The 17,865-nt window shown below is 38.7% G+C and overlaps 2 protein-coding genes across 2 annotated transcripts; both read left to right on the top strand.

The window, feature by feature from the left end:
- The first annotated feature begins 2,205 nt into the window (after positions 1 to 2,205).
- Positions 2,206 to 5,885, top strand: LOC104597392 (uncharacterized). The gene is made up of 2 exons (XM_010258887.3): positions 2,206 to 2,995; positions 5,515 to 5,885. Exons 1-2 carry the CDS (start codon positions 2,327 to 2,329, stop codon positions 5,671 to 5,673), a joined length of 828 nt encoding a protein of 275 aa, XP_010257189.1. The 5' UTR covers positions 2,206 to 2,326; the 3' UTR covers positions 5,674 to 5,885.
- An 8,361-nt stretch (positions 5,886 to 14,246) lies between these two features.
- Positions 14,247 to 14,585, top strand: LOC104597746 (uncharacterized). Its single transcript, XM_010259475.1, has one exon. It carries the CDS (start codon positions 14,247 to 14,249, stop codon positions 14,583 to 14,585), a length of 339 nt encoding a protein of 112 aa, XP_010257777.1.
- The last annotated feature ends 3,280 nt before the right edge of the window (positions 14,586 to 17,865 follow it).

Raw genomic sequence — 17,865 nt, 5'->3', positions numbered from 1 at the left:
CATGGGGGGTGGTACGAGTGTTATAGGTGAAGTTGTTTATAAATTTGAATTGTTGTAGATCTGGAGTTCAAATCTGAATTCTGAGATGGAGTGCAAGCTAAAAATCCCAAAAAAGTATTGATATTTTGGTAGTACATATGCTGTCAACGGTCGGGGTCTAGTTTGCTACAGCCTGTGTCAGGCCCCTTCGGATTATTACTCAGGAGTCAGGACGAAACCATGGCCCAGAATCATTCGATCAATAATCCGATCTGATGCGATTATACCTAGTTATACTAACAACTATAATTATTTAAATAAATAACAATATAAAACTTGATTTTTAATATTGTAATCTTAATAAAAACCACAATAAAAACAATTATTTATATATTAAAAAATTAAGTATTTTTAATCAAAATTATCTTATACATTATCTATCATATTTATACTTTTACACGTAAAATATAATAAAATTACAAAAAAAAAACTAAAGCACCTTTATACATTATTAAGAAGTAATTGGTTCAAAACAAATAAGAACCAAAACCAATATAATTGATTTGGTCAGTTTGTATCTATTGGATAGAATCACTTATTGATATTTTATATAGGGATGGCAATTTTCTCCATTTCCCCAATCCCTGTGGGGATCCGCCCCGAATGGGATAAGGATGGGGATGATTTTCCCCCGTGGGGATGGGGATGGGGAAATTTTCATCCCCGTTAGCGGGGACGGGGAGACGTGGGGACCCCAATCCCTACTTCGTGGGATCCCCACTAATATATATGTATATATGTGTGCATACGTTATATATGTAAATATGTAAACATATATTGATATATTAATATTTTTAAAAATATGGTTGAATATTTTATAATATGATTGTAAATGTTAATTATTTTTATTTTTTATTTTTTTAATAAAATAAAAAACAAAAACAAAATGGTTAGCATTATAATGAATCATGGGTAATGGGGATCCCCCGTGGGATGGGGATGGGGATAACATAGTCCCCGCTAGCGGGGACAAGTATGGGGAGAGGCTCCTCGTCCCCGCCCCGCCCCATTGCCATTCCTAATCCCATAGTCAAAAATTTAATTATCATGAGGCTCACGAACTTAATTGAGCTTATATATTCATATATATATATATATATAATATTTTTATTTTTATAAAATAGTTGACTCAAAATCAAACTTGAGTTGAACCGAGTTCAAGTTTACGAGCTTTTGATTCTAGCCAAACTCGATCTCAAGTCTCGAGTACGAATTAAGCTCTTAAACTTGAGCTCGAGCTTCATACTTTATTGGCAAATTGACTTCAAATAGCTAAATATTTAGCTTGGCTTGATTCGAATCCACCCCTAGTTAAAAGCATTACACTTGTTTTTTGTTGATTATGACTTATTCTTCCATAAGGCTTTTTTTCATAATGGTTTATTTGTTTTTACTTATCTTAGTAAGTATGTTTATTCGGATAAGTGTATTCTCCTTTTAATGTTCTTTTAAGCTATCAATTACTTGGTAAATAACGAGGTGAAAAGGAGAATACACTTATCGACTTCAACAAGTGAATAGGTAAATTGTTTATCCACCTAGCACCAGAGTGTGAGTTAATCAAAGGGATAAATAGACTGCACTCTACCTTAAAATTCTGAATTCCACTGCATACCTATAACAATTTAAATTTTCAAACAACTCCATCTATAAAACCAATACCCACCTATATATGCTAACTGTACGGTAGGACTAAGATTTATTAGAATAGACCGAACAATACCACTTAATCAAACAATTGATACTCGTAAATATCATGAATTACCATTGAACCCAATATAACGACTGATGAAAACAGATATTATGGTCTAACTTCCCAAATTAACCAATTTACCCTACTAAATACCTGCAAACGAACTGGCGTAGATGGTATTCTCATTGATTTTGTCAAAATTCTGGGTTAAAGTGAATCTTGGTAAATCTGAGATTCATTTCATCACGAATGCTCTTCATCACTTTGGCACATGATAGATTTTTAAGAATCTTTAGCTATCCCCAAAGCAAGCTCATGGAATTTCAAATACATGGGAGTTGGGGTTGCCTTTCCAAATTGGAAGGAAAAAGTAGGGTTGCACAGGTTCGGGTTATCGGGTTGCCCCGACGATATACAACCATAACCGAGTGCAATGTCTTATAGATGGTAAGATCTTATCTGTAAGACATCGGACTATGGAAAACCCTAGATTACATACATATATAAATCCTATCTCTGAGTGTATCATTCCTCGTTTCCTCTCTCTCGAACTCGTACCTTACCGCCCTCACCAGAGGTAGAGAGAGCAGAGCAATGGCTGAGAGAGGTGGAGAGAGAGGAGGTTTTGGTAGGGGCTTTGGCCGTGGAGGTAGAGGCGATCGCGGTCGCGGTCGCGGAGGCCGTGGTGGTGGTCGTCGCGGCGGCGGCCGTCGTGATGAAGAAGAGAAGTGGGTCCCTGTGACCAAGCTAGGGCGACTGGTTAAGGAAGGAAAGATCAGAAGCTTGGAGCAGATCTACCTCCATTCTCTACCAGTGAAGGAACACCAGATCATTGAGACGCTGTTGCCTCAGCTCAAGGACGAGGTAATGAAGATCATGCCGGTTCAGAAACAAACCCGGGCTGGTCAGAGGACTCGATTCAAGGCCTTCGTCGTCGTCGGTGACGGTAACGGCCATGTCGGATTGGGTGTGAAATGCAGCAAGGAAGTGGCAACTGCTATTCGTGGCGCTATTATTCTGGCGAAACTGTCTGTGATTCCGGTAAGGAGGGGCTACTGGGGTAACAAGATCGGGAAGCCACACACTGTGCCGTGCAAGGTTACCGGTAAGTGTGGGTCTGTTACAGTTCGGATGGTGCCGGCTCCTCGTGGCGCTGGAATCGTTGCTGCTAGGGTTCCGAAGAAGGTTCTGCAGTTCGCTGGTATTGAAGACGTCTTCACTTCTTCTCGTGGGTCCACCAAAACACTCGGGAATTTCGTCAAGGTTCGTTTCCATTAACTATAATCAGTTTTGGATCTCTTTATATGGTCTTGATGTGTCTGTTTTTTGTTAATGCTTGAATATTGGTAGTATTCCATAAACATAGTTTTACGATTATTGTCAAAATCCTGCGTCAATTGATTAACGTTTGAGTGAATTTAGTTGAAATGTTGGGTTGCCTATCCATATCTAACGAGGTAGATCAATCTGTTTTGGAACTCTTTATATGGTTTTGATATATCTATTTGTTTAGGTTCGTTAATAATTGAATATTGGTATGATTCTATAAACTTCATTTCGCTATCATAGTAAAAGTCTATGGATTGATTAATGTAATGTTATAGCGAATTTAGTGGAAAAAGTAGGTTATGCTTTACCTGCCCATCGTAATGGTTTGCAAATGGTATGTTCTAATTAGCGTGCATTAAAATGGTACCTTCTTAACTGTTAAATTTTGTAGTGGTTTCAATTGATGTTATTACTTCTGAGCTTATGTTTTCACATCATGTGATCATGGTTAAATTTTATATAACGTACTTTCCCATTTTTGGAGTTGAGATGGTGGTGACTCTGTATGCAGCGGTATTATTATATTTTAGATCAAAGGGGATATGTCCCTCGAGAGAGTGAGGATGACAATTGTTTTTTTGATTGATTAATGGAATGGAGGCTTAGGATATCTGAAACAGCCTTTGAATAGTTGGTCCATGGTGTGATTAAGTTCGGTAAGTTGTGTTTGTATTCTGGCCCTAGTTTTTTAGGACTTTGAAGTTGTCTGGATGTTTTACTTGACTTAAATGTAACCCAACATTGCTCAAAATTGTCTAATAAGGATTGAGATTTGCCAGGCGTTATGATTTGCTTTTAGGTCCCAGTCTATGGTACTTGCAGAATTTATGGTTATAAGCTTCTAATTACTTTCATTTTAATCTATGTATTCATTGTATCCATTAGAAGATTTTGTTACATAAATTAGCAGTTATTGCCATTGTCCCTTTTCTGGTTCAGAGTGATCCTTGTTGGATGGTTGTTAGCCCATTATATCGAATTTTACTGTGGATCTAAAAATTCCCAAGGCTGTATATATCATACTGTATTATCTATCATGACTGGAAAGAATTTACAGTGCCTATGCTTAAGGCTGTAATTGGGTTGAATTTGGATCTGATCTGGCCACATTTGAATCCAATCCTATATCTAAGTCTTAAATCCTAATCTGATCCAAAATCCAATTGAATATAGGGGTCTCAGATGTCATTTTGTTTCTTTATGATTTTTGATTGGATTTGTCATTATTCTGGTTTCACTTCATCCTTAAATAAATAATAGTCTAAAAAGTAAATACTTATTAACTCCTGCATAAATAATAAGTTTACGTAATATAAAATATTGAATTTTATTAGTTATTTGCTATACCATGCATAGGTATTCACATAATTATATATACCATAGAAAATGTAATTCGACTATGAAGTTAATTGGATTTGTTAGGGTTAAAACCAAATCCAATGCAATTATGTAAACACATAAGCCAAATCTGAAATAACTGGATTGGATCAAGTGTTGGGCTTTGGGACCCCATTTACGGCCCATCTCTTTTTGTTCTTTGGTGTGAACTGTTTTTCCTGTTGTTAGACATTAGTCCAAAATTGATCAAAAAATAAAGAGACATTAGTCTAAAGAAGACTATCTGGTCTGAAAATAAGTTGGTTCTAACAAAAACACATTAAACATGTCTCTGGTTTTATCCGCGTTTGTTTTGTTTCCCAATCTGGAACCAAAAATGTTAGAATTTCACGTTTAATGAATATATTTTCAACTGGTAATTTTGTCTCATATTTCACAAATCATATAATATCTCTAAAGAAGACTATCTGGTCTGAAAATAAGTTGGTTCTAACAAAAACACATTAAACATGTCTCTGGTTTTATCCGCGTTTGTTTTGTTTCCCAATCTGGAACCAAAAATGTTAGAATTTCACGTTTAATGAATATATTTTCAACTGGTAATTTTGTCTCATATTTCACAAATCATATAATATCTATAATTGAAAATTTCTTTTTGTTTCGAGGACATTGTTTAAATAGCCTGAATTGCTTTTTTGAAACAGAATCCACTTGTTTTTGCTTTTCAAACTTCAGAGGGAGAAAAAAACAGATCAATTTTGTGTTTCAAGTTTGCCCATAAAAAGGGGCTTGAATTCGACGTGGCAATATTGTAAACAAATGGAACTTATCAAAAAAAAAGTTAAAAACAACTGAAAACAAAAACTCTACATGATATTTGGTGATCGTGTTTCTAAGCTGTGGAGAACTCAGGAGCTTTTGGAGGACTGTGCATACTCTTTCGCCTTTTGCACTGCACGTGCAGTAAAGTAGTCGTTATTGTATATTTGTATTGCAATATACTGTAGTCACCTTTGGTCTTTTTATTTTCATTTACCTTTTTGCTTGTGCAGTGAATGGTTTCCATAGAATTTTGATTAATTGGAAATGATTATTATGGGTTTTGCCCTGTGCAGGCAACCTTTGACTGTCTGTTGAAGACGTACGGATTCCTTACACCCGACTTCTGGAGGGAGACTCGCTTCACTAAATCCCCATTCCAGGAGTACACGGATCTGTTGTCGAAGCCTACAAAGGTCCTCATTACTGAGGACACCACCAAGTTAGACGATTAGTGAGAGAGATCCTGGTTGGTAAAAAAAAAGCTAGGTAGAGTCGGTATTTCTTTAATTCGGCCTCTATATATTTTTTCTTTTGCGAATGTCCTTTTTCTTTTGAAGGTACAAATGAATGGGATTTTAGAATTTTCATTATGTTCTTTTTTGTTTGTACAAGAGTTTTGAATTGACAATTTAGCATCAAAGTTTCTTGGTTTTATTTGTTCCAACTGTTGCAGTCGAACTTTGTTTCTCGGTTGAAAATTATTTAACTACTTTCTACGCTAAATCTTGCTGCCGTGCATCTGTTAGGTTGGATGAGTTTAACTTATGATTTGAGAATAACCAAGTAGGAAACCTACAAGTTCAAGTGATGAAAACTACTTGTGCCTGAACTTGGGCATGACACTACAAAGTAGGTTAGCTATCTTTAACACTGTATCTTATGCCATAAACCCTATTGCTGAATGCTGAAGCAATGCCATAGGCTATACGTCTGTTCGCAATTTCTATGATGCCATGACTATTGTCCGGGAAGAAGTTTGGCCAATAAGAATCATTTGAAGAATACCAGCCTGCTGATAAGGTTGCAAGTCGGGTTTGAGCCAATAAGAGTCAACAACTTGAATTGTTTTGGGCTTCGGCGAAATTTTGACAAAATCCCAAGTCCCAACTCAACCCTATCTCGCAAAATTTGCACCCCCTATCGTTGCCTTTCATTGTCGTCGGACTTTCTTTCTTGTGGTCATGACAAGTCTCGAGCTTTTTTAGCAAGATCTTCGCCTCTGCCCTTTTTTCTGGTAAGTAAATTTAAGCAACTAAGAAGAAAATAAAAAATTTTAAGCCTCCATTCCACGTGTGATGCATTTCATTACATGATTTGTCTGCCTTGTCAAGGGCAAACGATTTTGGCTTCAGTCAGGGCAAAGCCCCTCCAAACAGTCTTTACTGCTTTGCATTGAGAATATCTCTGTACTGATGTGCTTTATTTCATGGGGAGATATTTCCAAAGGAAAGGTTATTAGATTGGTGTGGACGCAGGTTTGCCCTGATGGAAGTGGATTTCCATGTTCTGTATTATTTGGTATATGTTTGGCATGGTTGCTGATGTGTGGGTTGGAAGCATTGGAAATGTTGCTGTCAGGTAGGATCTTTTTTGGAGCAACAACAATGTTTTTTGTTTGGTACTAATGCTCGAGGAAACATTTTCAGCATTGGTACGTATTATCCAGTGCCATGCCATGTATTTATCACTGCCACCTCATGTCCTTATTGACAGCAAAGAGCTGCATCTAAACACCAAATTCGGCGTTATTCCAAGCCACGTCTTCCCAATTTTCAAGGTGGCTTGGAACACTATTTTTTATGAAAATATGGTTCTAAACAAACAGGTTTTTCCTAGAGCACTGTTTTTTCCGATGTAGTGTTGATGTATTGCCATTTTCTGGAGCAACGACATCGATGCCAAATAAACTCTTGATACACCTTGAATTACTTGCAGTTGAAGAAGAATTAAAGTAACCTTATAATTCTGGTGGAGTCTAGTTTTTGACTTTCTGTTGGTGTGATGGCTTGCCACGCTATCGCCCTTATCATGCCAAGTCTTAGGAAGTTTATTGAAATTTATCCTACTGATTGAAAAATCCCTTAAAAATTAAAATACTCCTATTTATCTTCCTCCTTTTTTTTTCTCAATTTATTGCAAAATATAAGCTTCTCCTTTTTCTTTCTTCTACCACTATTATTAATATCAAGGTTCAAAATATCAATATGCCTGATAACAGTCTTTTTTATTTTTTTAAAATTTAAATTTAAATTTTTATTTATTTATTTATTTTTAAATCAGTTTCAAAGGGGTCAGTTTAATGTTCACCCTCTAAAGTCAAAACCCCAATACACCCTCTCTAGGGACATATCGGAAAATATATCAACTGAAATGACCTGATATATATTGATACTTTGAACCTTAACTATTACTACTACTACTACCAGTTTTTATAATATGCCTATGGGGCGAGGCACCCCCTGCATATCCTCTCCCCATTGCCTAAATCCCTACCCCGTCCCCACTCCATCCCTGTATAGGGGAATGAATTCAGCCCCTATAAAGTAGCTATTCTATGAAAATGAGTTTATAAAGTAGCTATTATAGTTGATAATTATGGATGACAAGTATAATTGGCTCTATCCGGTCAGACCCAATTGTCCCAATAAATAAATTATTCTTTTTCGGGTGTCAGGTTTTGTCCTAATTGCTAATTAGAATGGGACTGATACACCATATGTCTAACCAGACACAAACCATTGACAGCCCTAGCCAAATAAGGATGCCAATAGATTGAGTTTTGTGATAGACACTCACACTGACCTGACTTATTGGATTGGGTCAAGTTGGGCTTAAATGGATTTTGATTGAGGTGGATTCATGCTGGACCAACTCGTTGACATTACAGCATTGAAACCCTTACATTATCAGTTTGATTCATTGCAAGTGCACTGTGCAAGAGATTCGTTAGGTTGGGTTCAGTATTTCCTTTCTTTAGATCAGGTTCAGATAAAGCCGAGCCCATATCAAACCTGACCCGTTGACATCTATAATGCCAAGCATTCGAATTCTTTGTGGTGTAGTCTCATAAAATACAAATCCATCTTACACCACAATGATATAAGTTTTGGGTGACACCCAGCAACATTGACACTTGGAGGGCCCACTTAAAATGACAACGTTTTTGGATGTATGATGATGATGTAAGATGAACAATTGAATATATAAGAACATAAAAGAAAACACTTTTATGTTTAGTACCACAGGGGTGCAGATCAGCAGATGCGAGTTCAGTCGGGTGGGCTCTCGGAATGCCCAAATGCAGCCTTAGCCCAAAGAGCCCCTGTTAATGAATTTTGTTTATAACATATATAATTTCCACCAAATCAACATAAATGATCATATAAGTATTGGTCCACATGTGCCAATTTTTCTTGTTTAATAACAAAACTAACCTTGGCCAACTAATCTATCCTATTAACTACTACTTATATAGAAAAAAAAAACCCTTGGTGAGTTGGTTCCATTCACCTGCCTAAGTTAAATTTGAGTGAATGGATAAGCCTGTTTTTAGGATTTTGGTTCATAGGGTGGAGTTGAATGAAGGGTATTTTTGTAATTTTGCTAACACATCTAGTTCTATTAATAAAGTAAGCGAAGTTTACAAGAGTGAAGCAGTGAACCTCAAACCAAGCAGACATCAACTTAGGAAGCTCTCCCTCAGAGAATCCACCTAAACATGCCAACCTATGATCTTCTCCTTTTACATTGCCTTTTAACAAAAGAAAAACGAACAGTAGTAGAAGACAACAAGCAGTAAAAACAAAAAAATAAAACCTTCCCTCGAGCCAAAAACACGTCTTCTGAGTTCTGATATAGCAAAAGCTTCAGTTAGGAAGGGTGTAAGAGCATATAAGTTGGGTCTTGTACTAGACTTGATTTTAATGCCCATAACTTGAAGGCCATGGCTATGGTGATCATGGGCCTAAGTCCAGGCTGGGATTCTGCGTCTAATGTATTAGGTCCAATCCTATGCCCTCTTTTGTACCCCGTATGTTGTCTCTTCTTCTGTGTTTGGTTTGAAGGAAAAAGTAGAGAAACCTTTATAAACTTTGTATAAGTTTCTCTACATTTCCCTTTCTTTCACTACCTTTTTCCTTCAAACCAAACATAACCTTCATTAAACTGTTCACCCCAAAACTGTTAGAAAAGTATTTGGTTGTGAGGCGTCTAAAGTGAAAATGTGGTCATTTTCCAATTTAGGGGGCTGTTTGGTAACGTGGCTTAATAACGTGCCGATCATTTCAATCAATTGGGCCCCACTGTGGTGTGAATCCACACTCACACGGAAGTAATAAAAAAAATGGATATGTTTGATAAAGGCTCTACGAGAAAACATCAATTCAGGACCAATGGTGTCCCGCATATGTTTAACCTAATCTGTTAGATTATTTATTTCCTCTGATGTTAAAGGTGTTAATGGACCAGTTTTGGATTGAACCCCGTCCAGTCCAAAATCAATTTGAATGGATTAACAAGGCATATGGATTGGACCAATCCAGTCTAAAATATTTATTAGATTGGATTGGACCTGGTCTGTCTGTAACAAATTTATATTAGATTGGGTTGGATTAAGCCAATATCTGGTCCATTGATATAAGATAAGAATATATGTGTTAATGGACCGGGTTTGAGTTGAAACCAATGTAAATCAAAATAAATTCGAACAGATTGGATAGTCCAAACATTGAATTAGACTGGTCCAAATTAGTTCAAAACATTCATTGGATTGGATTGGACCTGATCCATTTATAATAGACTCACATTGGACTGGATGGACCAAATCCAGCCCAATTGACACCCCTAGTTATTGTCATGAACCCATCTTTAATTTACCCCCTCGTTATTGTCACCCACAGAAACTTTTTTGTGCTGAGGACCATATATACCTTTTGCTTTTAATATATATTAGCTTCCACACAAGCCATGTAAGGTGTACGGTCCTGATTATGAGATGGCCATCTTGTTCTGGGTAATACATCTCTTGAATCCAGAAGAAAATGTCTTGAACCCACAATTATCTTCCGAATAAAATTTTGAAGACTTTATTCAATTCTAAACTTGTTCCATTGCAATACCATGTTTGTAAACTCAATGTAGTAAAAATTGTCAAAATGTAGTAGCTTCTTATTAAACTAAAACTCCTGAACTGACCTTAAACAGCTAAAAAAGACTTACAAAAATAAACCTGAACTCAAAAACTCGAGAACTCAGAAAAATTCTAGAAGTAATCAAAATTCATTTGGATTTCAACTCTATCTGTCCATTGATTTTAAACTTAGATGCTAAAATTGCTGGTAGGTGATGAAGCGAGGGAAAGTAGATTAAGAAATATTTTCTTTTGTAAGTTGAAAGGTCTAAAAAGAGCTATGTTGAGTTGTGTAAATCAATTTCCACTTTACCATGGTCTATGGCTACCCGATTATGTTTCTTAGAATTTTCTTTGAAATCTTGCTTACATTAGCTAGCATGTCATGATGGCTTGTCCTTTGGATGCTTGTTAGCAAACTCGCATTATGTTCAGTTTCAAAAATAAGGAGCCATCTGTACTCTTTTTTGTTGTGAGAGTAATGTTTTCATGAATCTCCGTCCTTGTTAACAATGTGGACTCTCTACATAACTCGATCTGCCTCTCGATGTAGCCAATGCGTTTGTCTTCTCCTTCTTTCATTTTTGGTCCCTTTCGTTTTTTTCGGTATTTTGGTAACATGCTTATCCACCCTTCAAGGAGAGTATCGGTTATCCGGGAAATTGATATTTTCTAGAAAATGATTTTTGGGAAAATTTAATTTTAGTATTCTGAATTTTGGGGTAGTGTCAAGTTCGTACCCAAACTTTCAAATGTGTCATTGCAGTACCTAAACTTTCAAAAAATGTCCCTTCCATTAACCGACCGTCAGTTATCTATTGAAAATGTCAAAACTACCCTTCAAAAGAAGACACCATTTGTCGTTTTCTACTTTGAGACTTGACCAATTGAGGTGTTTGAGATTTTAGACTAACGAAGTCATTGTTTTCTACCTTTAGATCTGAAACACATTCTTGTCTAGTTACTTCTTTGCTTTCAGTTATCGTTACCTTCTATCATATTTCATGTTTTTTCTCTTTTTTTCTTTGAAGATAATCAGTTCAATCTCAAAGTAGAAGACAATGAATAGTGTCTTCTTTTGAAAGGTAGTTTTGACATTTTCGATAGATAACTGATGATTGGTTAACGGCAGAGACCAGCTTGGTACTTTTTAAAAGTTTAAGTACTGCAGTGACATGTTTGAACACTACCCCTAAGTTCAGAGTACAAAAGTGAAATTTTCTCAATAATTTTTCTGTGAAACCCTTTGGTGAATTACCTGATTTACCAATTTACCCCCAACGAGATATCGATAAACAAATGAGGCCTTATAGTGCCATGAGAGCTTTGGTTAGCATGTTGATTGATATCGGTTATAAGATGAAAATTAATCCTATTCTGTATAGGGCCTACCATGGTATGGGCAGTATAATTATTTGCTTAATCCTTTTCAAATGCTTGCTGGAATACACATCTATGAGCACAGAGCATCCCTTTCATACAAGACTTAATTGGATGATCACCAACAAACCAAATCTGGGATCATATGATTCCAGTTGAAGTAAATCTTTAATCCAAGAAACATTTCAAATGATATGTCAAATCAACTTCTCATTGCCTCTTATATGTTGTTCCTCCTTATTCCTACTCCTGGAAGTTATCACTGTAGTAGAAATTCTGGAAGGTCCTACAACTGTTTTTTTCTGCACAATTTGATGCCGCTTTATTTCATTGTAGCCGTTTGTGTCCACTCATAAACAATAAAAAATCATGCTTTGCAGCTGCTTCAGTCAAGATGCCGATAATATTGGGTAAGGAATAGTCTTCATGTCTGTCTTCTTGGGCTCCTCAAAATCTGTAACGTATTTCATTTTACTCTTATTTCATGTCCTCCTTTCACTCTGAACTACAGTAAATTCTGACCACATTTAGGACATTGAAAGCACCTTCTCTCTCGTGTTTCAGTTTTTTTTTTTTTTTCCATTTAAATCTGTGTTGCAGAGCTCTGTGCAAGGGCCTGAGAGCACTGAGCACCTCTTCTTTCCATATTTGTGATCTATCAAGTGGTGGCACATGCTCACACAACACATATACACATTAAAGGTCCGTTTGGTTTAAAATTAGAATTAGAATCGTTATCAAAATCTGTTGAACCTAGAACTGAAATGGTCTATTTTCTTAGTTTGTTTGATTCATATAAGAATTGGAATGAGAATTAAAATCGGGTGGAATGGGATTTCAATCACAAGGGAGGGGAGGGAATGACCATTTTTTCGAATGGGGGAATGCAATTCTACCAAAAATGAAAATGGGTTCCCGATTTCGCCCAACTAAATAATTAGAATCCAATGCCAAACCCTTATTTCCACAAACCAAACAGACCCTAAGTAGTGGAGTAATGGAGAATTCTAAGACACAGACGGGGAGGGGTGGGACAAAGAGACTCTGTCTCCTAAATTCAAGGTTTTCATGAGAGTAGTAAATCGCTCAGGACAAGCTTTGGGAAAGTTGCAAAAGAAAACAATTTACTTAGGGGCTGGGGATGACACAACTCACAAGCAATTTAAAATACAAACATCACAAAGGACAAATTGTGAAAGAAATCAAAATATTATTCACCTGGGTTCGCACCAAAAAAATTTAATGGACATTGCTGGCATACTGGTACCATCCTTTTCAATTGGACTTTGGTTCTTAACCATGGTATGAGACCTTTTACCAAGGGTGAGAACTGAGAACAGATCACGAAAATTTGGGTCGGCTTCGTATCCAGTCTCAGACTCTCCGACAATTACTCGAAATTGAACCAGATTGAGAATAAATTAACCCTTTCCAAACTGGGTTGGTTGAACCTTGTACCATTAGTGCTCTTTCGGTTCAACCTGCCCAACAAGTAACAACTAACAAGGTCTTGTCTGCAACCTGTCTTTGTTCCAACTCTGAGGTGGTTCAAACTCTACACAATCAAGACCACTTGGTTGTAGGGTTAGCATTTCACTTTTGCTTTAGGAGGAGGCGTTTGGTTCAGTTTGGTTTCAGGTTGTTTGGCCAATCGAACTGACCTAATTGGGTTAGAAAATTGGTCATCCGAAATCGACGAATTATTAGTGAAAATTGGCCAATTCAAATTATATTGGTTTAAATTGATTTATTAGTTTGATTTGTTAGTTTAAAATATTTAAATTAAAAATTATAATGATATTATTAAAAATTAAAATTAAGAAATATGAGAATTTCTCACTTTTTTATATTAAAAAAATTAAATTTAAAATATAAAACCAACCTGACCTTTCAGGTTAGCATAATGGTAAAATCGAAACAGAAAAAAAATATAGAGAATTGATCAACTCAAATCGAGTTGGGTCAGGTTAATTATCGGTTTCATCGATTTGATGAACCGCACTAGAGAGACTAGAGATGATGGTTTTGTTTGGTTCATGGAAGGTTGATATTGGATAGCGGTATGGTGCAGAACCCAAGCTGAACAGAATTAAAACCAGTCAGGATAAGCCGACTCAGCCCAAGGAAAGTGGGTTGATTGGTCGGGTCAAGAACTGCAACCTAGACTTCCATCCTTATTCCACTGCACTTCAAAAGGCAACTAACTCAAGTTAGCTAATCCAAAGCAGATAAAGTTGAAGAATGAAAACGATCTTCATTAGACAAATAAGACCCAAAGTCTCCAACGTTTGAATAAAATAAATATTTTTAATAACACAAGGAATCATATTTCAATTTCAATGCCTCGCTAACTTTGTCCAAAAGGGATGCAACTTCCGATGCACCTCTCTATGCTCTATGTCTCTTTTTGCCTTTTATCTCAATATTTCATCTCCTCAGTTTTCTACTTTCACAAGTGAGAAATTTTAGACAGAGCCCAGAGGCTTCAGCTTTCCACTGGGGAAGATCAAGTTCTTCATGGTCACGGTTAGGTTTGCGAGGAACATGCTGTCAAGATTGGACGATCATAAGCTGCCACAATCAGAAGAGGGGCCTCCTTTGGTCGTAAGCTCATATCATTCCACACATGGGTCGATTGAGACGTTGGTAGTTGTTTTAGCCGTGATCACAATAGTTGCCGTTTTGGCTGGGATCATTGCTCGGCTTTGCGGTGGGCGTCATTTTGGCAGAAATGGGGAAAATGACATAGAAGGGTGGGTAGAGAGGAAATGCAGAAGCTGTATTGATGGTGGTAATCCAGCTGCACCACCACAGCCGGAGAACTCAAAGCCAGCCACAGAAGAAGCAAAGAAGTAAGGAGATAAATAGACAGAATTAGAGATGGGTAGTCAGATGACCTGTAAAAGCTAGCTGACATTAGGAAGTTGAAGCAGTCCGAAGCCTCAGATCTTTGATCACAAGCGAAGGATGGAACCCATCAGCTTTATATCCATAAACCCAGAAGGTAAATACTACCATATTCATATTTCATAGTGTTTTTGCTGCAGCTCTCTTTGGTCTGTCTGTATCATTTGTGTGAGACTGAGTTAATGTATGTAGGCACCATACTTGTTGTATGCCATCATGTATCTGTAATCTTTCTTCATCCCTTTATTACCATTAAGAAGGGAAATCTAATGTATCTGGTCCAGTCACACTCAGGAAAAAACTGTGGCGTAAATCCCACAATTTGATCAATCCCCATCTATCAGATCTTCTATGCTGAAGTGGATGTAGATCATTCATAGGATTCTGTTTACAGTCCAAAGCGTTTGATTAAATTTCTTAGATAGAAGATCTCCAAGGTGGGACAAGTCGGGTAAATATTGGACAATGGGTTATGCTCACATCATCTGCAGAGTGCAGGCGTGTAAATACAGTGGATTGTCGTTACTCATTGTCCTTGTGGTACTAGTAGAAGAAGTGGTTTTCTATCTTTAGGCTATGTTTGGTTTGAAGGAAAATAAAGGGAAAAATAAGGGAAGCTTTACAAACATTGTATAGGTTTCCCTGTCATTCCCTTCCTTTTCCTACCTTTTCCTTCAAACCAAAGCCTTAATTTCTTTCTCAGAATCGATTTACTGGTAAACCCTAACTAGGGGTGCGTTTGGTCTCAATGGTCACTCTTTTCCGGATTGTTTTATTTTTTTAAGTGGGTCCAGATATTTCTCGCTTTTATCAACAAAGGTTGTAACTTATAACGGTCAACAATGGTATCAGCAGGACATCGTGCAAAAGCATAGCCGCACAGCTGCAAGGGGCTGTAAAGGCTCAAAATCAAATTTATTGTATTAAGGGCATTGGTCTAAATCAAGAATTAAAGCATATTGAATTTATCAGTATTGGTGCATCCAGATATGCATAAATATTACACCCATACAGAAGTGTTTTAAAATATTTAAAAGTTTGGAAATTTTTCCTCACCCCCTAATGATTATAAAAAAAAAGTATAGTATTGCACACTATTACCCAATTTTAAGTATTGGATATGATGGTGTGCAATTCAGCTGGCCCTAGTTGTTAATGATCTTGCCTCGGGCTGGAGCAGAAGATGTCTGAAACGGAGGAGAAAGCGAGTAATCTCCGGGGAAGAACCTGGTGAGAATGCTCCGAAGCTCAAGTTAGTATTTTCTCAAAGGCAAGATAAAACCAGATGGCGCAAAGTTATCACATACCTCTCTTCTTGGGGGGAAGGGGGCCTTTTATAACCACTTCGCGCATTCACTCCTAAGCTTCTGTCTGGTCGGGTATGATTACCTCTGCGCTTCTGCCAGTTCGGGTGTCATCACCTCTGCTGGGGCAGAACCGCCACTGCTCTCTTTGTCGGAGCCGTCTCTGTAACTAGAGATGGCGGTGGCAGGTGGCCGTTGAAGTGTGGCTGTCAAGCGTCAGATCCCAAGTCAGTCAGGTGCGCCGCCTCAGGATACGGACTCCTTCGGTGTCAGGTACAGTACGGTTGTTCAGTTCGGCGTCTTGGAGGCAAAGTGCTGGAGTGGTGTGCGAGGTGAAGTCTTGAGTTCTGATAGAGGTGTGGCCCGAACTGCCATGGGGCGGGCCAGTTTGGGTTGTTGCCCTTTGTGTTCGTAAGGCTCGGGGTCTAAGGGAGAGCTTGGGCTCCTTGTGGGGAGTTCGGACCGCGGGTTCCTCTTTTCGGAGCTCGCACCTTGGGCGTACTGTTGTGCCGAGCTGTTGCCTTTGCCACGTGTTGAGTGGTTACGAGGTCGGGTCAAATCTTCCTTCATCAATTGCCCCCCACTCCTCGCACAAAGGGACTTGCCCTGGCGCGGGGAGTTCGCGAGGTGGCGGGTGGATTTGACCCGTACGTCAAACTGGTTTGACTGATAGAGCAAAGTGTGCGTTCGTCAGGATTTTTTCGGGTTTCTCGAGCACAAAAAGTCGGGAAATGCGCCAATCCGTCTATAAATGCTGACAGACGTGACAACGCGCATTTATTTCAAATTTTAAAAAACGCGCCGCTGGGAGACGTGACATCGGGCATCTTTTCAAATTTGAAAAAATGCGCCGCTGCCGCCTTTAACGCGGGGAGACGTGCGCTAGCGCTCTTTCAGTTTTAAAAGACGTGCGGCCAGTCACGTCTCGGTCTCAGGAGACGTGCGGTCAGCGCGACTACGGGCCGTTGGATTTGCTTTGATCAGAACCGTTGATTTTCAGTTACCATGGGTATAGATAGTGGGGGACCCCAGTCACTTTGTCATTCTCCTGCGTTTTGCTTTTTGAGCTCGCGTCCAAATCTTTAGCTCGCGTTCAAGTTCCCGTAGTCTGTTTGCTTTTTTCGGGTGAGTACTTTCCTGGAATCCTTCTCCTCCCGATGTCTAGCTCGGATAGCTCAGACAGTTCTTCGAGGGGGTTAGATGCAGGTTCTACGAACCGAGCTGCATCCCCCGACAGCCCTAGTGAACTCAAGGTAGAGCTCGAGGAAGAGTTCGAACCCATAGGCTGAGTCGCCTCGGGTAGTTTGGCGTCCTCCTCCCGTCGAGGTCGGACGTTAGACTAGTTTGGGCCCTCGACCATGACGCCTGAGGGGTTTCACTCCCTTATTACCCAGTTCAACTTGCCTAGGGAGTACACCTACTTTATACCCTCGGGCAGTTTCCCTTGGGAACACGGTCTTGATGAGAACGTGATATTCTGGGAGCAGCTCGTTGCTGGGTTGCGCCTGCCTTTCCACCCCTCATTGTCGAGGTTATGAACCACTTAGGCGTTACTGTCGGCCAGCTTCACCCAAATTCTATTCGTAACTTGGTGGGGACAATCTCCCTATTTTGCGAACAGATCTTGCCTTTAGACCTGAAGATCTTTTCTTCCATTCTAATGCTTAAGAAGCAAGCGGGTCCCTTTCCCGGGCGTAGGCGGGTGTATTACCTGTCTCCTTGCCCGGGGTTTAAGCTTTTACACGATCTTCCCAACAAGGTCCCGGCGTGGAAACGAGACTACTTCAGGGTGTGAAGTGCAATGGGGTGGCCGTTCCAAACCGGGTGGGGGATGGCTACCCCTGATGCCGGTGTTACGCTTGATAGGGAGACGGTGAAGGGCCTCTGGGAATGGGCACGACTTGGGCTAAAATGCCACCATTATC

This window comes from Nelumbo nucifera, chromosome 7 (assembly GCF_055504915.1).
Source record: "Nelumbo nucifera cultivar China Antique chromosome 7, China Antique-T2T, whole genome shotgun sequence".
Taxonomy (NCBI): domain Eukaryota; kingdom Viridiplantae; phylum Streptophyta; class Magnoliopsida; order Proteales; family Nelumbonaceae; genus Nelumbo; species Nelumbo nucifera.
The sequence above is the reverse complement of the archived record's forward strand: the minus strand, read 5'-3'. Positions and strand labels throughout refer to the sequence as shown.